We start from the raw sequence: 24057 nt of genomic DNA on the forward strand, positions 1-24057 counted from the left end.
GAAATCCTATATTGTTCTTTTACCTCCAGAGCTTCCAGAAGTACCATGAGGAGATGAGCTACCAAATCTAGAGGTTGCACTTGATTCAAAATGAGTTTTTTGTTTCTTGTTTTTGTTGTTGTGTAACCTCCTCTATTTGGATGTATTTTCTTCTTTGTTTAGATGAAATGTTTGGGCAAATCTGTATCCCCACAGGACCCTTTTTATCATCACTGTCCAACACCCCACAAAGATGACTCCTCACACGGGTATATGAACCACTAAATGGTTTTCCTCCATGACAACCATGAGGGCACAAAAATTTGTAGTGTCCACCACCCTTTCCCCCTTCATGTTTGGTCACATAGTTCCACAAGGGTGTTAATACAGCTTTCCCCTCTAGTGTTTCAGTTTCCCCTTCAGGTTCAACATCATCTCCTTCCTCTTCAAACCCTTCCTCCTCATCATACATTGGGTCACTCATATTAGGACCACTGTCCTCTTGTGCTTCTTCCCTTCTATTCCTACTCCTCCTTGCCATCATTAAAACCAAAAGTGGAATGAATATGATACATAGAAGCCAAAAGAACACCATCTTGGAATATGGATATAGGTGGTGGACAACCTGCAAGTAAAGGAGCAAGTAGAAACAATGGGAAAGATTAGGAGAGGGAGGAGAAAAATACAAAAAAAATGTCAAAAAAAATAAGGGAGTTTGGGGTTTGCACTTACCTCTTTAGCTCTTGTAGATGAATTCCTCCAAGCTCCTACTCTAAGCTCCTCCTCTTTCACTCCTCCAAGCTCTCCTTTCTTCTCCTCTCTTTTCCTCTCTTCTCTTCTCCTCTCCTCTCTTCTCTTCTCCAACTCTCATAAACTCAAAGTGAGTAAATGAGGGATGAATGGGGGCTTTATTCCCTTCATTCCTCACCCTAACCCAAGGTGGACCCACCCCCAACAAGCGAACTCACCAAAAAATTTGATTTTTTTTTGGCCGTGCGGCGCACTTTTCCGAAGCACATACAGAATCGTATGATTCGGTGTACGAAGCGCCGCGCTTCGTACGGCCGAAGTGCCGCGCTTCGTACGGCCGAAGTGCCATATGAAACACGCTTTAGAGATTTCGAAACGCATGTTGGAAGGATGCTTCCAGAATTTCCTGGAAGCGTCATTATCAGTCTGAAACGCGTTTCGGAATTTCCAAAGCGCGTTTCGGGAGGTGCTTCTTGGACGCATCCCTACGGACTGCGTTTCGGGGGTTAGATCTAGGGGGGAGGGGGACGTTTCCTGCAACATTGGCAGGAACACATCACTTGATGATGACAAAAATCATTCTAGGGACATCTTCAATGATTAGAGGATTGACAGGTAATGCAAGTCATCAAGGAAATGGCCGACTCTTCAGAGAAAGCAAGGAACCCTAGGTATGAAGAATCAAATGTTGTTTATGATAAGATAAAGAAGCATTATCTTGTATTGGCCCTCTCCTTCAGATTTTGTGGGAATCTGGCTTATTGATTATAGTGCTTCAAGGCACTTCATCGGATAGAAGGGTGCTCTCTCGAATTTGGTAAGAGATAGAAATAATCGTGGGATTATACTTGGATTCGATGCCACCTATCCCGGAAAGGGTGTAGTAAATGTTACCCCTCAATTGAATGAGGGTAACTCGATTCATTTACAGAATATCTTTTATGTACCTGATCGCAAGAAGAACCCGGTGTCCATTTCGGCAATGGAAGTCAAAGGTTTCAGGGTAGCATTCATCGATGGAAAGGTACGTGTTTGAAAATAGAATTTTCAAAGATGCTTTTTCCCATGGGTTCAGGGTTGGCAATTTGTATCAAGTTGCAGGATGGTCCGTTGGGGATCATGTCAATTGACATATTTCATCTATAACAGAAGAGGTCTACTTATGGGCCCTACCTGATGTGAGTCAGATGGTGACAGGGATGCCTGAATTCAAAAAGAGCATGAAGGTACATGTCTGAGATGTACCGAAGAAAAATCTTACAAGGGGACCATTCCCCTTATGTAGCAGGTCCACAGGTTTGGAACAACCCGAGGAGTTTGAGATTCATGATCGGGAATCTCATGTATACAGGTGGAAGAAAGCCCTTTATGGCTTGAAGCAAAACACCCCGGGCATAGTATGAGAGGATTGATAGTTGTTTGATGAATCTGAGATTCACTAGGAGTGAAACCGATCCAAACCATTGCTCGAAGGTTGTGGATGATAGACCTCTCATACTGGCACCTTGTAAGGACGACCTATTTTTGACAAGTGCAGACCCTCTCATTTGCAGAAGTAAGAGGGAGTTGGATTCCAGATGTGGAACGATAAACTGCAAGCCCCTGACTACTTCAAGGATCTTAACTTTCAAAAGGTATATGGTAGTGATGCCAGACCAGATTTGGGAAATGCCTCTGAGTTTCATAAACTCATTCGCGTTGATGTTCTTGGTGAACTTCCGTCCGAACATATGTTTTGCAGTTAGCATGATGAGCTCATATATGGTTGAGCCTCATTGGATTGGTGCCAAGAATCTTTTGAGATATCTTCGGGGCACAATCTCTCATGAATTGAGATACACTGCTGGAAATGTGAAGTTGCATGATTATTCGAATGCTGACTAGGCAGGCAGTGTGGAGGATCGCAAGAGCACTTCTGAGTGCTGGTTCTCTTTGGATTCTGCTTCGATATCATGGATGAGCAGGAAGCAGAAGTCGGTTGCTATAAGCACTGCCGAGACCGAATACATAGCTACGAGTATGATCTCGTATGAAGCTGCCTGGTTGTGGAAGCTCTTCAGTGAGTTATTTGTACACATGATGGATACCACCGTGATCTTCTGTGTCAACCAAGGGGGGATTTGATTATTGAGGAATCCCGTATTCTATGATTGCTCCAGCAGATAGACATCAATACTACCTTATCAGGGATATGATACGTCGATGAGCGAGGAGGCTCCATCGCATTGAGACTGATGTACAGGTCGCAAACATATTGTACAGGTCAAATTTGTGACTTTCTCGAATGACTTGGAGTCGTTGAGAGACCCTCTTATGAGGGTCCTACATGTTGCATGCATTGAGCTCTGGGAGCTCCGGGGGGCTTGGGGTACTTACTGAAGCAACACGCGACCATAGGGCGACTCAACCTTCCCTAATGGTGCATTGTTTATAGGGTGAATGGCTCATCCTTCCCCTGTGATACCCTGAGGTGACTTCGGGACAGGATGAATGGTTTTCCTGTCGAGGCATCCTACCCATGCAGTCTGGGACTCATGGAAAGTACCTCTCATCTGGCCAATGAGCAGGGAAATGGGGTTAGGGACCATAGTAGTACTATCGATGGACACATTGTTGTATCTATGTACTCCCTATGCTAGGATGACTTCCATTGATATGGGATCAATGAAACTGATCTAGGATTAGCATGAATGGTTTGAGACACTCTCTTGTGATATTGATCTGGGATCAATAAAATTGATTTCGGGTCAGTAGAGAATGGTATGAGACCTTCTCGATCAATTCTTCTTCTTCATGGTTCAGTAGAGCAGAGCTTAGCAGAGTAGAGCAGAGCAGTGCAGGGCACTGATGGCAGAGATAGTACAGTCAGACATATGAATCAGCAGATGGAGTTCTCCCTAGTTGTGAGGGAGTGTTAAAATTGACAACTAGGGCCAAACTCCATGTGGGTCATCTTATTTATGGCTGCTGATATTTTTCTTGGATCCCTCTCATTGAGAGGTGTAGGTTTGATCTAAAGATTATCCGATTCTGATAAGTATTCATGGAGTTATGAATTTATTTGTGTTATAAGACAATTTGTCAAGGTCGGCCAGCAACCAAATAAACCCCACATGTGCTCAACGTTTTAGTATAAAAGGAGATGACTTGAGAGTCATTTTATACACACTTTTTTTCTTGATTTCTCTCTCCACTTGTCTTGGGTTTTAGTGGAAGAGAAATCTAGGAGTGGAAGCCCTAGACGTTGGAGGAAAAGAGGCTGCCTTAAACGCAGATGGAAGGCAGCCCTAGACGCAAATGGAAGGCAGCCCTGGACATAGACTAAAGAGTGCCCTAACGCAGACCTAAAGGCTGATCTAATTCAGCCCTAACGCAGTCAAGTTTATGGGCCGCAGTGAGGGTTTGTTGTAGGTGACAGCGTGGTAAGGGCTGTTCCAAGTGAATAAGGCTGGGTAGATTAGGTCGAGGAACAACTGTGTGGACAACGGAGTAATAGCCGAAATATAAGGGGTCAAAGGAACAACGTGGTGGCTGCCCTAGACAATGTAAAGGGGCTGAAGGGACAGCGTGACCTTAGCCGCAATATGAAGGAGCTGAAGGGACAGCGTGGCCTTAACCGCAGTCAAACAAGGCCTAAAGAAATAGCGTAGGTATGGAGGGTTATCCCCTTGAAGAACCGCAGTCTTTAGAAGGCTGCCTTGCTGATTTGTATGGTAGATAAGGGTTGTAGGGTGATGCCCTATCCAGTGATGCAGTGTAGTAGTGCAGCGTGGTGAAACAACACATGGCAGCAAGGTTACATGGTGTTGCAAACTAGTGCAGCAAAGTAAATATACAACTGGGCTACATGGTGCTGGCAAGATGCATGGACAACAGGCTACATAGTGCTGCAAAGTCACATAGGACAGCAGCAAGGTATAGCAACTATGTTGGGACAGCAGTACTAATAGGAAAACAAAGGACATAGTGCTGCTAACATGCATGGGACAGCAAGGAGATAGTGCTGCTAACATGCATGGGACAGCAAAGTGACATAGTGCTGCTAACATGCATGGGACAGCAAGGACATAGTGTTGCTAACATGCATGGGACAACAAGGTGACATAGTGCTGCTAACATGCATGGGACAACAAGGTGACATGGTGTTGCTAAGACACATGGACAGCAGCCAGGTATGCTAAGACATATGGGACAACTGCAAGGTATGGCAAGGCAAAGTGGGACAGCAGCGGTGACATGGCAGAAGGCACATGGTACAGCAGCAAGCATGGTACAACAGCAAGCATGGACAACATGGATAGCAGTGGCAGGCATGGTGCTGCAAGCACATGAGACAAGCAGTATGACAACAATGGTTCAACCATGGCACATGGGACAGCAGTGCAGCAGTCATGAGGTCCAGCATTGTGATGATGGGTGCAGCACGGTGACGTGTAGCATGATGACGAGATGCAGCACAATGAGAGGTGAAGGAGTAAACTTGAAGAATCAGTTGAAGCAGCATGTCTTCAATTGAACTCATGTATCATCTTCCTAGATATGATCTCTGCTCTTATCTAGATAAGTCAAAGTGTTGAGTTCTGTTGTAAATGTACTATCTCTCTCTGCTGAACTATTGAGAAACATAAAAGAAGAATTGATCAAGGGTTCCCCACATTTGGTTTTGTCCTTCGCTAGTGCCACATCTTGTGTCCTTTTGTCTTGGCTTGTCTTCTGCGATCTTTGTTTATGTTCTATCTGCAATTTACTTTAACGCTGGTGTGATTGCTAATCTGGAAAAGACATTGAGCTAACTGTGAAAATTGAAATAAATTGCTCTAAGCATAGAACATACCTAAAATTAACTCAATCTGAATCACAATGATACACAGATTTCTACCTAACAAGATTTTCATTAATAAATCCAAACTTAGGTGGGCCCCTGTCTTGGGATAATGGCCCACCTGAGAAAATACCGATACAATAACCTGGATCTGATCCAGCAGATTTGCCTTGGTTTGTTGCTCAATGATGTCACATCAAGGCAAGAACCCAATCAAGGAGTATTTGTCTTAAAAAAGTACAAAGATCCTCCAAGTGATGTGCCCTGTCAAGCTTGTAAAAGGAAAGATGACCATGATAAGAAGTCTTGCAAAAAAGCATTTCAAACTGATGAATGAATGTCCAAGAGGATGGTGCATTAGCAAACTAAAAAATAGAACCTGCAACTGCCAAAAACAATTGTACAACCTGTCCATAATAGTCACTATGTGAGGTCCCCTAGTTTTTCTATAACTAAGATCCAAAAAGTATAAAAATATGTGGTATAATCTCTCAAATAAAGGTGTTCTGGTTGTGCTGAAAACATCACTATAAAAGCTCCGAAGAATGACGCCCTCTGTGGCTCAAAATAGCATCAAAATATGTGAAATATTCCTCCAAAAATCTCCCATTCTATCCTCATATGCAATGGCCACCATTTCTTGGAATAACAGTGAAATTTGATAAGGACAAGGTTTGGGTGCTCACCATAGGCAAAAATAAGGTGCAACTTTTGAAAATAAGCCTCCAATGAAGCATCCTCCTTGGTCCACTAGAAAAGATGAAAACAATGCAAAAAATACCCATACTTTAAGTGGTCCAGTGGACCAAGAATAGAACTGGAAAAAGGGTAAGTATAGAACAGCTGCAATGTCCTCAAGCTGGGCACCCTCCTTTTGACCAAATTTAGAGTCCAAATCTTCTCAAAACAACCCCTCACTAGGTGCTTTCCTTCGACTGAAATAGCACTCTTCCAGATCTGCAAAATGCACATGCATGCTCACAGGTGAAACACTCCTGTGCCATGAACACACCTCGTCCAACTCAACTATGCTCTTGTTGACATGGCAGGCTAAAAATAGAAAGGCACTTGCTGACTCATCCTGCTGATTGATCAACCGCTAGGAAACCTTTCTGAAATAGAAAACAACCCAGAACTAGAATGATCAACCTCATCCATCAGAACAGAATCTGTATACCCACGTGCACATTGCTTTATCTAAAAATAACTTCTTATTTTAGAAAGTTGAAAAAAAGGCGCTCCCTTTGAAGATAAAATTGGGAACTCCATAGATCTGTACTCATGTAACTTAGAAAAAGCAATCTCATATATCTGAACAGAATATATATATCCACACACACACTGTTTTTCTAAAAAATAACTTGTAATTTTAGAAAGTTTCTAAAAGTAGACAAACACTTGTTCCAAATATAAACTGAAAATATGCACTTCTATTCTAAAAATAGAAACTTCTGAAAATTGAAAATTGAACGTTTCTAAAAATAAAAAATTGCCCAAAATAAAAAGATATCATTCTGGAAAGCAAAGGCATTGTGCATGCCTGGAAAACCATGCTAAAAAATGATATCCTTGATGTCAATTTGAGGATGTTTTAAAATGGAGTGCAACCTGATCTTGAGCTCTGGAACCAAAGGATATTCTTACAAACAAGCTCAAACAGTAGCACTAAATAAGCATGGGGCAAATTCAATGTGAACAGATATAAAAGATATACATGTTTGATTCTGAAATGTCCAAACATTGGCAAATAAGATATGGTTTATATGCTGAGGGCTGTACGAGTGAGTATACTTTGAAGCTGTTTTTTTTTTTTTTTTTCTAAAATGTAATTATGCATTAATGTTGTACATGTCAATGTCAGTTAGTGTGACGGTCTTACATTGTTTAGAGAGAGTGTTTTTCAATGTGGTGTGGGTGGATAAGTAAGCTTTTGATTCTTCTCAGTGTTTGGTTACTTGGAGTTTCTGGATTACGTTGCTTCAAGATTGAAATAGGAATCTATAGTAAGCAAGCATACTGTCTTTTATCATCACAATTTTTATGTCCTTTTAAAAATCAGTGTTTGCACTTTTCAGGTCTGTTGTTACTGATGTGGACGGTGCCCTACCCTTTCGACTAATTTATAGTCAGCAGAAACAATTGCAGGGGTCTATCATCATAGATGGTGAGATCATGGAACTTGTCAAACTTTTTTAAAATCTGATAAATAGGCTTACATATTTTCTGTGTTCAATTTGGATCAGGTTGTTCCATGTGAAATTGCAGAGTTACAGGCCAAGAATTGATCAGTCGATTTGAGAGTTGCTTATTGATTAGTTGAAATTTTGAAGTTCAGAAAATAATTGATTTCTTAAAATCCGTAAATTATTCAAACACTTAATTGCAACAAATTGGTGCATTTTCCATCGATTATATGCTACTATGTGGGAATGTTGATACTTGAAAGTTTGTTATGGAAAAGTAAAGGTTCATACAGAACATATTGTAGATGGAAGCTAGTGTAACTTGTTGATGATGAAAAAAGTGGTAAAATTTGAAAATCATGTTTTGACAAACACTGATAGTTGTGTTGAAACTTGCGCTTTAAAAATGATAAGAAACCAATAGTTACAATCCTCTTCGAGGGGGAAACCTCCTTTTACAATGAATACAATGTATAAGACAATATTTATCGATAGTAATACTAGGTCTCCATAGTATATATATATATATATATATATAAAAGAGAAATGGTACAATTATAATAAACTGTGACCATGAAACTAAATAAGAAACCGATAATTACACTCCTCTTCGAGGGGGAAACCTTATTTTATAATAAATGTAATGCACAAGACAATATTTGATGATACTAAGCCTAGGTCTCTTTAGTATATATATAAGAAAGAGGGTACAATTATAATAAATGGGACCATGAAAGGTTCTAGCTTACATAACAATATAATAATAGAAATGTAATCACTTTATATCTAGGGACTAATAAGGGTTTTTAAGGTTAATATAGGCCTTAACATGTCCCTCTGCTTGAAATAAGTGTTGTCCTCACACTTGACTAATTGCTAGTGATTTTGCAAGAATAACTCATCTTTCCATGTTATCTCTTCCACTGGTATGTTCTTCTGTTTGATGATATACTCCACAATAGCTAAGTTACTCGGCTACTTAATCCTTGTTTCAAGGATTGTCCTCTACTTCTAGTATGATTTTCCCTTCTTTATTTATCTTTGGTACACTTCCGAGTTGCAAATGAATAGCATGGTCATGATCTCAATTAGTTGGAAGACACTAAGGCATTAATCCACATACCTTGGGATGATTGTTGACGGGTTTTTATGGAGATCCCCTAACATAGTTGATATTGACATTTGAACATTTAGTGAACATAATTGTGCCATTACACCCTAGTGCCCTTTTTGAGTAATTTTTGTTGGAAAATCATGAGGCTCATAGATTATATAAATTTTTCTTTACTTGATAATTACTTGTGATGTTAGTTGGCCTTTTATTGCTTCTTTAGTTCTTGTTCATCAAGCAACTATCAAAACAATGAAGATCACAAAAATACAGAGTCACAAGATATAGGCCCCAAGCTAGGGCAAAGCCCCTCCAAGGGGAAAACCTAGAAAGAAATGCTTCTCTTTTTATAGAATCTTCTTACAATGAGACTTCCAAGACCCAAAGACCAAAGTCAACAACCCTTCCAAGCGCCAAGTTAGCCCCCAACAAGATCTTCTTCAAGGCAACTTCCAACACTTCGATCTACTGCAACTTCGTCCAGAATTTCGGCGCTGCAATTTCAGCCTCCTGCAACTTTACAGCTTCACAAATCCTAGGAGCTTCACATGTGTGGACAAGAAAATATAGACTTCCAAATATTTCGACTTCTACTCTTCTTCTTCCTCCTAGCTACTCTTTCTCTTCTTCGTTATTGCAGATCGAGGTTGAGATGTGTGTGCTCCAAATGAGTCAAATTCCTCCTTTATATAGCCTCTCTTGAGGGCTGAATTACCCTACTTTAGGCCAACTTGATTTGCTCTTGGGCCAACTTGGTCTTGGGATACAAAATGGTTTTTTTTGATGAAATAAATATCTTTCTTTATTACAATGAGTCCAAATGGCACTATAACACATGACCAATATTATTCTTTATCCTAGAAAGACGTAGAAAACCTAAAAGCACGAAGAACATGCTTTTTGACTCAAACTTGAGTATGAAACTCAAACTCCAAAATAAAATATAATTTTGTTTTTCCTTTTTCTTTCTTTATAAAGAATATACAATGTCATGATTACAATTAGGGTCATTATGAAGATCAAACCTAGTTACAATTTTTAGCAATTTTGACATTCCATTGGAGCTTATCACTTTAGAGGATTTCCCTTGGATACCTATAAGCTCAATTTCCTTTACTTCTGAGGTAAATCTTATGAAGAGATCTTGAAAATTAAAGGTCATTGTTCCTGACAATATCAACACCACCCATTTGTATTGCAATCACGGGACTGTCCAACAAATAATCCCCCATATTGAGCTTAATACTATGACACTTCCCTGAACAATTTATGGTGCCTCCATCTGCAATCATTACTTGAAACTCTGGTGTTGGATATATGAAACAATTGAGAAGTTTTGCTAATTTGTAATTGATGAAGTTATGGGTACTGCCCGAATCAATCAACACTGTTACCTTTTTCTTTTTTATATCCTTCTATCTTAAGGGTTTGTGGAGTATTGATGCTAGCCAATGCATGACAAGATATTGTTGGAGTAGTCTCTTTTAGCTCTAGATCTTGTGATGATTCCAATTTTTGATATTCTTCTTTTTTAGAGTCTATGTAGAATAATTTCTTCTCACCGCATTTATGCCCCTCATTATACTTGCTGTCACAGTTGAAACATAGTCCCTTTTCTCTTCTTTCATCCATTTGCTGAGGAGTCAACCTTGTCAGTTAAGGAGAGGGAACATGATCTTTGCTAGAATTATTAGTGATTGATTTTCTGGTGGCCATATTTTTATTTTCAATTTTCTTTTCCAGATTGAAAGCATACTTTAGATATTTATGTTCAAAGAGACACACTTCATGTTGAATGCTTTCCTTTAAAGTTCCCATAAATAGGTCTAACAAATTATCCTTTGAATTGTTTTTTACTCGGAGACTCAACTATTGGAATTTTTAATTGTGTTCTATCACTGGAACTTTTCGTCAAAGATTTACCAGTTGAATGAAGAATGTATTGATTTTAATATCCCCATAATGTGCTATCAATTTCTTTATAAAAATGGACAAAGATATAATGAAATCATTTTTCCTTTCACAAAGTCATCGATACCATACTTGTCAGTCTTGTTCTAAAAACATGGATGCAATATTTACCTTTGGTAAGGATGCCACTTGGTGTAGATCAAAGTATTGCTCCATCTGAAATATCCATGTTATAGGTTCATTATCATCAAACTTCCTCATATCGATTTTCAGAATATAGTAGTTCCTTGGTGCTATCTTGAAGCCATGATGATGTGAATCTTAGATTGAAAGTTCATGATTATAGTTCTATGATTCAATACTTATGCCTTCCAATTGTTATAGCATATCCCCATATGAGATTGATTCTCAACACCATGCTTCTCCTTATGTTTGTAGGAATTTACAGGGTAAGTTCCTCAGATAGAACACCAAAGGACACTGCTCACAAATAGATCATAGATCAATACACCAATATTCTTGGCGTGGTTAAAACCCTCAGAGGGAAACAGTCCACGGCCTGAGCCAACGCGGCCACTTCAGGCAATTTATTAATAAAAAAAAGAAAATTTACACAAGCTTCTCTAATGAACGATCACCCTACAAATGACCCTCCATGCTCTTTAAATAGAGATCGTGGACCAATCGGGTGTTAAGCCACGGATCGAATGTCGATAATGCCGAGGAGAGAATGAACCGTTGGATCAATTAATGTCTAGAACATATCGTGACTGTTGGATTGTAAGTTACAAAAGTACATAGTAAAGAAACACACTTTACCTAACTCTACACTAGACCAAGTTATACTTAACAATTTCCTATGTGTTGGAATATCCTAACATCCCCCCTTAAGAACAACTTGGGATATGATTGAAGGATGTACAAATATGACAAAATAGGAGAAGGAAGGAGGCATTAGAGCCTATCCCTCCTTAGTGACAACTTCCTGAACTCCAACCATAAATCGAAGTTTAGTAAACTGTGCCTCTGTGAGAGCCTTTGTAAAGATGTCTGCAACTTGATCATTGGTTGAACAATATTGCACTTCAAGAACATGGTCATGAATGAGATTTATGATGAAGTGCATGTGCAGTTCAATGTGTTTGCTGCGCTGATGTTGGACTGGATCTTTGCATAGTTGAATGACACCTTGATTATCACACCAAAGTGTAGTCGGATGCTGCTGCTGAAAGCTAAACTTTGACAGGATCTGACAAAGCCACAGGGCTTCCTTACTAGCTTCTACGGCGCCACGATACTTTGCTTCTGCTGAAGAAAGAGAAATGGCACTTTGTTTCTTACAAGCCCATGTAATAGGTCCAGAACCAAGAGTGAACACATAACCTACACTAGACAGGGTCACCAGCCCAATCAGAATCAATGAAACCAACCAATAGAGGAGATGCTTTTGCACTGTAATGAATCCCAAATTGAATTGTACCTCGAACATAACGAAGTATTCTTTTAGCTACTTTCCAATGACTTTCATGTGGGTTTTGCATAAACCGAGCAATAAGGTCAACAACAAAGGAAAGGTCAGGACGGGTATGGGTCAGATATAAAAGTTTTCCTACAAGTTGACGGTATAAGGTAGCATCAACTTTAGGGGAAGTACAAGTGATTGAAAGCTTGGCTCCAGATTGAAAGGGAGAAGGGGCTGGCTTACAGTCTTCCATGTGAAAGTGGCGTAGAAGATCATAGGCATACTTGGACTGGGAAAGGGAAATACCTTCCTTGGATTGCAAGACTTGAAGACCAAGAAAATAATTTAAGTGTCCTAAGTCCGTCATTTCAAACTGCTTTTTAAGGCTAGACTTAACATGGTTTATAAGGTTGGGATCACTACCAGTAAGGATAAGATCATCAACATAAAGAAAAAGAATGATAAGAGACTTGCGCACTTTTTTGATGTAGACAGTATTGTTAGAATGACACCTAGAAAGGCTAGTATCTAAAAGAAAGCTATCCATTTTGGCATACCAAGCCCGAGGGGCTTGCTTGAGACCATAAAGGGATTTCTTAAGTCGGCATACAAGGCTGGAGTTTGTTTGTATAAAGCCAGGAGGTTGTTCCATATAGATTTCTTCATGCAAGTCCCCATGCAAGAAGGCAGATTTAACATCCATCTGATGGACTTCCCATTTGAAAGAGGCAGCAAGGGAAAGAACAAGGTGGATAGAGTTCATTTGGCAACAGGGGAGAAGGTTTCAGTATAGTTCAATTAGTGAAAAACCATTAGCAACAAGATGAGCTTTATGTTTATCAACTTCTCCATCTCGTCCAAACTTGGTTCTGTAAACCCATTTGCATCTAACAAGTTTTCGTCCCTTTGGAAGAGGAATAAGATCCCATGTATCATTTGGCAATATTAAATAATGAACAATATTCTTCATTCATAGCTGCGTCCCAATCTGGATGGCCTAAAGCTTCTGCAAATGTGTCAGGATCATGATTCACTGAAGCTTGAGCCAGTAAAGAAGAGGCTCTATCGAACTGAGAACGTGTACGTCGCTGATCTGTAGGATCACTTGCAAGAGCACTTGCTACATCCTGAGTAGCACGAACCCATTTTGGAAGCTGAGGAGTTGAAGGAGGATCTTGAGAAGGTGGGCGAGGATTGTCATCCTCGCTGTCATCATCTGAAGAAGAAATGTTTTCAGAAGTAGAAGGGATAGAGAGAGGTGGCACAACCGCCGAACTAGGCTCGTAGGCCGATATATTTTCAGTAAACTTTACATCTCTTCTAATGATAACATTTTTGGACTTAAGTGGAATAAGTCTATATCCTTTGACATCTTCAGAATATCCGACAAAAATACATTTTTCACTCTTAGGTTCTAAGGCTTTACGTTTCTCATCTGGAATATGGGCCTATGCTTCACTTCCAAAAACACGAAAGTGATTGACATCTGGTTTAATTGAGCTCCATGCTTCTTTTGGAGTGATATTCTTTAAAACCTTAGTAGGAGTGCGATTTAATATGTAATTTGCACAGTTAATTGCTTTTGCCCAAAAATTAAGACTAAGTCCTTTAGATTGAAGCATACAGTTAACCATTTCCTTTAAGGTGCGATTCTTCCTTTCAGCTCCACTATTTTGTTGCAGAGTATATGAAACTGTATGTTGCATTTGAATTCCATGCTCAGTGCAAAAGTTGATGAATTTGTTGTTAACATATTCTCCACCATTATCAGATCTTAGTTTAAAAATTTGATGTCCAGATTGTTTCTCAACAAAGGCCTTAAAGGCCAAGAACATGTTAAATACTTCACTCTTGAGTTTTAAGAAGTATACCCAAGTGCGTTTGGAGAAATCATCAATGAAAGTTAAGAAATACTTGTAGCCAGAGAATGAAACAACTGGAAGTGGACCACATAAATCACTATGCACAAGCTGTAAAGGGGCTGAGGCGTGCCAAGAGGCACGTTTTTCAAAACTATCACGATGATGTTTTCTGGCTACACATCCGGAACAAACACCATCTTTGCAAGATACCATAGGAAGACTTGTCACCATATTTTCTTTACATAGATTTTGAAGGGAGCGATAGTTTAAGTGACCAAATCACTCATGCCAAAGTTTGCTCACTTCATCATTATGAGCAACAAATATTGAGGGAAGAGTTGATGACCCAAAGTTGTTAAACTTATACAACCTTGTAGAATGATCAATAATGCCATTAGCTAAAATATGTCAAGGATCTCTTAGGTCCTTAATTACAACATCATGAGGTGAAAATTCAACGATTTTACCTTCACTTGAATGAGTTATCTGATATACAGATAGAAGGTTGCAGGATAAGGTTGGAACACATAATACATCATTAAATTGACCATTGTCTAGATGAATAGTTTCAGTCCCTACAACACTAAGAGATCTATCTTCACCAACACATATATTTTTGGTGTTACAATCATTTAAAGAAGAAAACATGGCTTTGTTTTTGGCCATGTGATAAAAAGCTCCAAAATCAATGAGCCACTCATGAGAATGAAAAGAAGAAGATACATTTAGTGCATAACCAGACCGAGATGCTTGACAACCACATGCAGAAAATTCTATTCCTGAAGATGAAGTTGAAGTTGAAGAATGCTCCAAATGGATGTTATGCTTCTTCATTGCTGCTTCTAAGGCTTCCATCTTTTTAAAGCATTTGGATTCTAAGTGGCCATCTCGATTACAAAAGTTGCAATGTCTATCAATCTTCTTCCCTTTGTTTTTATTTGCCTTATCATTTTGTTGAATTGATTTTTCATTTTGAGACTGAAATTGCTTAGGACCCTTGTTTGGTTTAGGACCATTCTTTTTAGGACACTGCTTCTTAGGATTCTTTGAATTTGGTTGTTGCTGGGCGGCTAAGGCTTTCTTAGAAGAGTTTCCAAGATTAAGAAGACCAAGATGTAAGAGTTTTTCTTGTTTTCTTATTAAAGAATCACAAAAGGCATCAAAAGAGGGGGACTTGTAGTCTTGTCTTTGAGAAATGAAGGCTTCTCTAGTAGAATGGAAGGTGGAAACAAACACAGAGTAGATTGGTCCCAACTTAGTAAGAATGGAATAGATAAGGCTATCATCTTTTTCTTAACCTTAACACCTTCCAAGAGAAGTCTAAGGGTCTTGAACTTGGACAAAAAATTTTCAATGGAAGAAAAATTATTGGGGTCCAACGTAAGCAACTCATTTTCGAGTTGATGGGCTCTAATTTCATTTTTAATTCCAAAAACTTTAGTGAGATGTTTCATTGCTTCATTAGGGGTATCAAGTTCTGCGATATGGAATTTAAGGTCTGGAGAAATAGACATCCCTATTAACCCACGTGCTTGATCTTGCCTATTTTCCCATTTGGCTGCCTTATCTTCATCTTTAGTTTTAGTTTCTTGGTCTGAGGCTATTCTGTAAAGACCTTTAGTTCTAAGTAAATCCACAATGGAGGGCCACCATTGGAAGTAGTTGGTTCTGTCAAGAATAACTTGGCATGGACTTTCCATTTGAATAGAATCTAAAGCTGTAGATGCTGAAACTAAGTGTTCCAATGGAAAGATCTCGAAAAATTAGGCCAATAAAAAAAAACGGCTTTGAAAACGGCTTCCAGACGAAGAAGTTATGGCTTTTTGAAGAAAAGTTGTTCCAGATGCTGACAAAGTGCGTGAATGTGCGGAAGTGAATGATAATGTTATAATTAAAAAAACCCCCCTTCCAAACATAATCTAATTAGTTCACTTTAAAAATGATTTTATGTGACCCACTTTTATAAATAAGTGAAAGTCACTTTTACAATGCTTCTTTATGAGCTACTCAGTAAATTGTAACTTAAATAAAAGATAAAGAGACTTTATAATTATAAGCGACTCACTTTTTATAATGGGTAATAACATTTTTACATAAAGTACCTTTAAAACATAAGTTACATGTGCTTTTTGAAAAAGTAACTCAACAAAAAGAAAGACTTGAACCTAAGATCTCTATTCTCATAAAGTAACTTTGGACCAAGTGAGCTAGTTTAAAGGTTAGTAATTTTTGGAAAAGAGGAAGGGTTTCTTTTTTTAGTCATTGAAGCTTTGGGGTGTGTGCTTACTTGAAAAAGCTCTTTTTGCCCACAAAACAAAAAGAACCCAACACAGACATACAAAAAAACCAAACCTTATGGCTTGAAGTTAGTTTTCGCCTGAAACTAAATATTTTCCTCAATGTTTCTGATTTTCTGAGATCAAACTAAGGCGCGGCGGAAAATAACATACACATGAGAAAAATCCTTTCTTTTTGTTTCTGATTTGCCGAGATCGCACAAAGTCGCGGGGCAAAGAGCATACTTAGAAATGAAAGGTCTGATAATAAAAAATAGAGAGCTAAATAAACCGAAATAAACAGAGAGATGAATAAGTAAAACTGCAAATAAAGACTGTATAACTCCAGATCTTAAAAATGACGTAGCTAGGGCTACCGAAAACCTTTTCGCGTGAAACGAAAGGGGTTCCTCACTGGAACAGATGCTCCTAACACAGTAGAGCAGTCATATCAGCCCGAAAGCAGTAAAAAATAGTAGATCTAGGAAACGACAATCGGATGCAGTTGTACCGGCTTTAGATTTGGGTCACCAACGGATGCGACCCTCAAATAGCTTTGATACCATGTAGAATTTACACGGTAAGTTCCTCAGATAGAACACCAAAGGACACCGCTCACAAATAGATCACAGATCAATACACCAGTATTCTTGACATGGTTAAAACCCTCAAAGAGGGAAAAAGTGCACGACCTGAGGCAACGCGGCCACTTCAGGCAATTTATTAATAAAAGAAAGAAAATTTACATAAGCTTCTCTCATGAATGGTCACCCTACAAATGACCCTCCATGCTCTTTAAATAGAGATCATGGACCAATCGGGTGTTAAGCCACAGATAAAGTGTTGGTAATACCGAGGAGAGAATGAACCGTCAGATCACTTAATGTCTAGAACATATCGTGATCGTCGGATTGTAAGTTACAAAAGTACATAGTAAAGAAACACACTTTACCTAACTCTACACTAGACCAAATTATACTTAACTATTTCCTATGTGTTGGAATATCCTAACAATGTTCATGATTTCTTTAGATTTATACGTCCCTTTTAGGGAGCTCTCTTAATAAAATGTTTTGTAATTCTTTTATTTTTTCCCTTATGGATTTGTGCATTTCTTCCTTATTTTCATTCATCTTCTTTTCTATTCCTTCCCTATTTTCGTTCATCCTCTTTTCCATTTCTCTTTTAAGTTTTTCTTGAGAAATTGAGAAATCTACATTTTTCAACATACTACCATCTGTGTCATTAACTTTTTTAATTGAGATAACCTAAATTCGAAGTCTTCTCTTTGTTCATGAGTCAAGGATGAGCCTTCAGTAGATTTAATTGGTGTAGTAGCTTTCTTTGGAGGTATGTTGGAAAATAATAATAATACTCCTCTTTATCACAACGCTAGTCACAAAAGAAAAGAAAAGAATGAGGTCTTCTAATCAACAATCAGGTCATTTGTAAGTTACGTATCTTAATTTGGAAAATATCTAAATGGTCAAAGTTTTTCTCGATATATCTGTGAGATTTGAGTTCTTATGGATCTGAAACTTTGGTTTGTAACACTCTGATATGTCTTCTCTGCAGTTCCACAAGTGTGAAAAAAATTTGATGTGGCATGTGAATGTTATGGTATTTTCCTAAAACTTGTTAATTTTTGGCCTCTTCCCATGAACAAAACTTGTATAGTGTGCCATGTGTCCAATTTTTCAAATATAATTAAGAAATTTGTACTTGACGTGGTTTTGTATGTCTCTTGAAATTCCTGAATATTTCATAGTATGAAAAATTGCAAAAAAGAAGATATAGCAAAAATACCGACTTGACTTATTTAAAATTTATTTCAGGATTGTTCACAAACCCTAACTTCTACAAGGTACAACTCTGAAAGTATAGCGAACCAAAATTTGAAAATTGAACTAGATGTTCCCCAAGATTTCTGCTTAATATGGTCCAAGTTTCATTGTTTGAAACTCTCCAACGAAAAAGTTATTGCAAAAATGCCAAAATCATCCGTTAGAAACTAATTTCGGGAACTCAAAATTCCTTAGATCAATATCTGAAATTATAGTGAACCAAGATTTGAAATATGAACTAGATGTTCACCGAGATTTTGATTAAATGTAGTCTAATTTTCATGTTCTGAAACCTTATAGAAAAAAGTTATATTGAAAATATCAAATTTACCTATTTGAGACTGATTTCAGGAGCATTTAGTAACCCTAACTTCCTTGGAGCATATCTTCGAAAATATAGCAAACCAAGATTTGAGATTTGAACCAAATGTTGCTAGACACTTCCCCTCAATATTCTCCAAGTTTCAATGTCTGAAACCTCCCAGAAAAATAGTTATAGCGAAAATGCCATGATTGTTTGAAGCACCAACCATTAAAAAGGCACACATGCCACCTTGCCTTGATGCCTCGCATATGTGGCATGCAATCATGCTTGTTGGGAGGTTGTTACACTTTGCGATGACCTCCTCTTCATCTTATGGAGTTAACTAGAGGAGCACCCTAGTATCAAAGCTCGTGATCCTAGAGGGAATAATCATGCATGCGTGTGAGTAAGACATCCAACTAGGCAAGGGAGCCATCCCCGAGTGGTGCATGTGGCAACTATGATGATGTGGCATCCTTGTCATTGCCTGATGCATGGAACAACAAATAGTGAATATTGAAACCATAATGTACCATCCATAAGTGTATTTGTCATTTGAGGAGTGAGGAATGAGCTCTGATATACCATAGTTGAGTTAGCACAATCACATATCATAACGAGAAACTAAGAGAGTTGTGAGTTTGGAAAATATGAGCAAGTGGGTCATGCAATCAACATCACAACTTCCTTGTGAGAGTGCCTCTAAAATAGTTGCACCTTGGGGATCACTCTTTGCTAATAGAAGATAATGGGGGGCATCAAAATGATATTACATTAACCCAAATGTTCCTCGAATCTTGTCAATTTGTTGAACAATGTGTAACCTATGTTTTGACAAACTTGCCATTGAGAAGACTCCTCCAAACTTTGAACCACTGATTTGGTTGCCAAAATTCTCCTTGGATTTGCCACATCAATCAGTCCAAGACCTCTTTTGTCCTTGGGAATGATAAATACATAATCTACATTTTGCTACTTTGTGAACTCTATAAGTAAACACAGGTGATTTTTTTGTTATTTTGTGGTTAGAATATTTTTCCCTTTTATTTTATCAATGCTAATAGGAAGTGTTTGGAATATCTTAGTTGCTAGTTTGCAATCTAACAACTAATGTTGATGTTATAGGTGGATCGGGGTATTGCAAGTATGGGTGGAGCAAAGATTCAAGACCATCTGGAAGGTCATCCACTTTTCTAGTATGTTTTCTATTCTTTGCTAATCATTATTCTAGCTGTTAAGTGTGTCCTCAAAAACACTTTCTATATTTTGAAAGACTGGGTATCACATGTGAGAGATTGTAAGTATATAAACTTATTTGAATTATTAATGCTTATATTCTTGTAATTTTGTGACATATGTCCTTATGAAGAAGAGTTTTAAATTAAACAATTTTTATACAAGTGTCTTGGACTTTTATGTGTTGAGTTTTGATGTTAGGGGAAAGAGGGAATGCAGGGATGAAGTTTGGGGATGGCTAGAAAGTTCCCATTAATTTCTAGGCGTCCGGGGAAAAATAATATGACAAGTACAAGAGGGAATTAATGTGTAAAATCCTAAACATTGAAATTATTAATTACACAAATTACTAAGTCTTAAGTGCAATCAATGATCATATTGTACCATTTTTCTTGAAACATAAACCATTCCCATTCAGAATTTTGTTAAAGACAAATACTAGTCTATTGATTATTAATAAATTTTAATATGCAACACAAAATACAAAAGTAATAAAAATGTGTTGACTAGTCATACTAGATAACCCAAAGGGTGATATGCTTCATTAATGAAGCATCCATAAAGAATAGGGACAAGAGCCTATGAATGTATTGTCCAAAGAACATAAATTATATTCAATAATATGATAATTTTCTAAGATATTAATTGTAAGCAGTCAAGAAGACTATTTTATATACTGCCTAAGATGTTAGAAAATGTAACTATGTTCGGTCTTCAATAATGTACTTGAGTCATTATGTAATGTACTTGTCAAAAGAATAAAGAAAATAATTTTTATTATTGTAAGTTGTAACAATGACTTATTAAAGCATGGGTTTCATGCTTGGGTCATCATTATATTAGTCAAAGTCCCCATTGTGGACTCCTAGCATTAATATTGAGTTTATAGAGTCATTGTATATTTGAAGAGACCTTTCTTGGGCTTTCAAATCATGTAAAAAGATTTTGTATCAAGTCAAATATGAATTATGTGTCCTCCACATCATGTCGGCCTAAGGAAGATCAAGTTGGCCTAAGGATCCCCATTCGTCCCACTAGAAGCCTATATATTGAAGGAGGTCGAAGTCATTTGGAGCACTCACTCTCAAGGAAGTTCGATATCTCAAGAAGAGATGGAGAAGTGCAAAGTCTGTTGCCGGGAGGACGAAAGAAGTGTGAGTTTGGGGGAGTCTCTAGAGAAGAAGAAAATCGAGTTTTTGGTGCCTCTCTCTTTGTTTCATGGTCTGGGTTGGGAGATTGAAGTCTCCTAAGATTTCATTGTTGCCGGAAGCTGCATGTCGCTGTAAGCTGCTGCCTAGTCGAAGTCGCTGGAAGGGGTCGAAGATCTTGGATGCTGACATGGTGTGGAGGGAAAGTCTGGTCTTGGTCTAGGGTAATGAGTCTCAAAGAATACTATTGAAAGGAAGAATTATCTTGATTGGGTTTTACCTTCGAGGGGGGTTTTGCCCTGACATGTGCCTATATCTTGTGTCGCTTGTTTTTTGATCTTCATATATGTATAATTGCTTGGTGAAAGATAAGATATTAAAGAAATAAAAGAAGCAAACACACTCACAAGTAATTATCAAGAAAGGAGAATCAAACCCTACTATAATATCCTTGATTTTCCAACATAAGAGACATGTCTTGTTGAAAATGTAGCGAGTGAAGGTCTTCTGGTTTGTGCCTTAGCCAGTGAAGACCTTGATTTGTCTTTATCTACCATGAGTATGAGCTCGTGAGATAAACTTCAGTTATGATGAGTTTATTTCTAGTTTACTGGAATGATCTTCTAGATTGCATGCATCGAGTTGGAGCTTCAGTTACGTGGAGTCTTCTTTAGGGTGATTACAGGACGAGGTGGTAGTTACAAGTGCAGTTAGAATGAGTTTAGTCTTTAGTGTTTATTGAAGAAAGTACGAGTAGATTCATTATACCATAACTACTCTGAGATACATTAGAGAAGAACTATGCTACATATAATGGTGATACCAAAACATGCTAATCATACATACTACTGTGTTGCCATACTATTGTGATATCATAACACTGTGATGCCCAATCACTGAACTGCCATGCCACTATATAGAGGTCAACTATGCCATAGAGAAGCCAAGAGAAAGACTATATGTCCACTGAAGCGAGACTAAACACTGTGAATGAGACTATGCAAACAACTGAGAATTTGTGATGCTATGCATGTTGATACCATTGCAATGCTGTATATATTACAATGTCATACTGTACACTTGTTATGCTAAGGAAGACATTTGCTGAACAGTGGTGCCAACACATACAACTGATTGCATATATCTATATACAATAATGAAGCCATAGATGATGCCATACATGCGAAGAGAACCATTATGCTACAATACATAAGATGTCTTATCCTTGTATGTACAGTGAGACCATAACCTCGAAATTTCATGAGCATAAAGCTGATCTATAACAGGGTCATAAATCACATTGAGTGCATTACAATCAGTTTTGATGTCAATCAGAGTCATACATCTACCGTGATTGTAATATGTTGACCATACAACTGACTTGAGGCACCATATACGTAACTGTGATAGAGTTAGATAGGTGACATATGTAGCTGTGATGCCATATGATCTGTACAACTGTGATGCTAACGATAAACCATTCAAACGATACAACTGGTGCTAACAAATTGGAATATCATAGTGCGTAATAGAGAATAATAATGCAAGTCATAGAGTGAGCACAAACATGTCATAACAGGGATATTTGTGCCATACGAGGAAGACAATAAGCGAAGACCATACTGATGCGAAGAATAGACTTTGAGTCACGAAACTCTGTGCCATGCGAAACCCTTTCTCTGAGCCATGGAAATTTATGCCATGCAAAACCCTTTCTCTGAGTATGCAAATATTATTTCCTGAGTGTTAAAATTGGCAACTAGGGCCAAACTCCACATGGGTCATCTTATTTATGGCAGTTGATATTTTTCTTGGACTCCTCTAATCGAGAGGTGTAGGATTGATCTAAAGATCATCCAATTTTGATAAGTATTCATGGAGATATGAATTTATTTGTGTTATGGGACAATTCTTCAAGGTTGGCCAACAACTAAACTGCCCGCACTTGTGCTCCACATTTTGGTTTAAATACAAGTACTTTGCAAGTCATTTACACACACAACTCTCTTGAGATTTCTTCTTCTCCACTTGTTTTGGGTTTTAGTGGAAAGAAGAATCTCTAAGGGATAAATGCTGTCCTAGAGGATGCCTAAACGCAACCCTAGATGATGCCCTAGCAGCTCTACGCACCTAGATCTAGGACACAGTGATATTTGTGAAGAAGACAACCCTAATCCATTTGTGCAACACACACATTAGCCGCAACAAATAGAGGCAGTCCTCTGTGGGAGAAAGAGTGTTGTTTTAGGCCCTGTTTCAGGGTGACCAAGGGATGGAAGGTAGGACGAGTACCTTGCTAGAGGCCCAAGGCAATGCGGGTCTGGCTGAGGGCAGAAAAGAGGTAAGGAACGTTGTTTTGAGTGGGCTGTAGGAGGCAGTGGAGGTCTGTGGTAGTCCATAAGCCTAGCCACTCCAAAACAGGGCTGTGTGGAAGTGTTAGGGGCTACAAAAGCCCAGAACAACAACTCACGTAAGGAGGAACCTTCCTTGCCTAGGCTGCAGCAAAAAGGGAGACTGTTTGCGTGGGTATTTAAGGGTTGTTGCAGCATGCACATGCCCTAACCAGGGACAATAGTACAACAGACTTGGAGCAGCAACCGTGTCGTGTGTTGGATCAAAGATTTGACCGGTTTTGGATTAGATTGTTGAAGCCAAGTGTTGGAGTTGCCTTTGGCAAGAAGGATTTATTTCTCCTACTTGTTTTCACTACAAAATCTGCACCAAAAGAGTTACCAACAATGGTACATGGTGCAATAATGGTACATGGGACAACAATGACACATGGGACATCAATGGTACATGGTGCAACATTGGTACAAGAATGGGAGGTACATGTTGTACAGTGCATCATAGTGCACATAGGAGCAACAATGCATAGCATGGTGTACAGTGCAACATAGTGCACATAGTAGTAGTGATGGTGCAACATGGTGTAGATCAATGTTGCTGGACATTGGTGCAACAATGGGACAACATGGTAATGATGGGCATATAGCAACAACAAAATGCACACAGCAGCATGATGATGAGGTATTGCAGTAGTAGGATGATGAGGTATTGCAGCATGCATTTGGGTGCAGCTTAGTGCAATGAAGAGCTCAACATAGTGCAACGGTATAGTGATGGACATAGTGATGATTAGTGAAGCATGATGAGATGCAGTGATCTG

At 38.5% G+C, this 24057-nt stretch overlaps 1 protein-coding gene across 2 annotated transcripts in view; it reads left to right on the plus strand.

Annotated features, from left to right (window-relative positions):
- ARP8 (actin-related protein 8) overlaps positions 1-24057 on the plus strand; it is a 417643-nt gene that overhangs the window by 95422 nt on the left and 298164 nt on the right. For both annotated transcript variants that reach the window (XM_089424245.1, XM_089424244.1), the window contains exons 2-3: positions 7627-7715; positions 19630-19700. In XM_089424245.1, the coding sequence (XP_089280371.1) occupies positions 7627-7715; positions 19630-19700 (160 nt within the window). The remainder of the gene's footprint in view (positions 1-7626; positions 7716-19629; positions 19701-24057) is intronic.

The sequence above is a fragment of the Pinus tabuliformis genome, chromosome 4_2 (assembly GCF_031772625.1).
Source record: "Pinus tabuliformis cultivar Carrire ecotype Pingquan chromosome 4_2, CPIR1, whole genome shotgun sequence".
Classification (NCBI taxonomy): Eukaryota; Viridiplantae; Streptophyta; class Pinopsida; order Pinales; family Pinaceae; genus Pinus; species Pinus tabuliformis.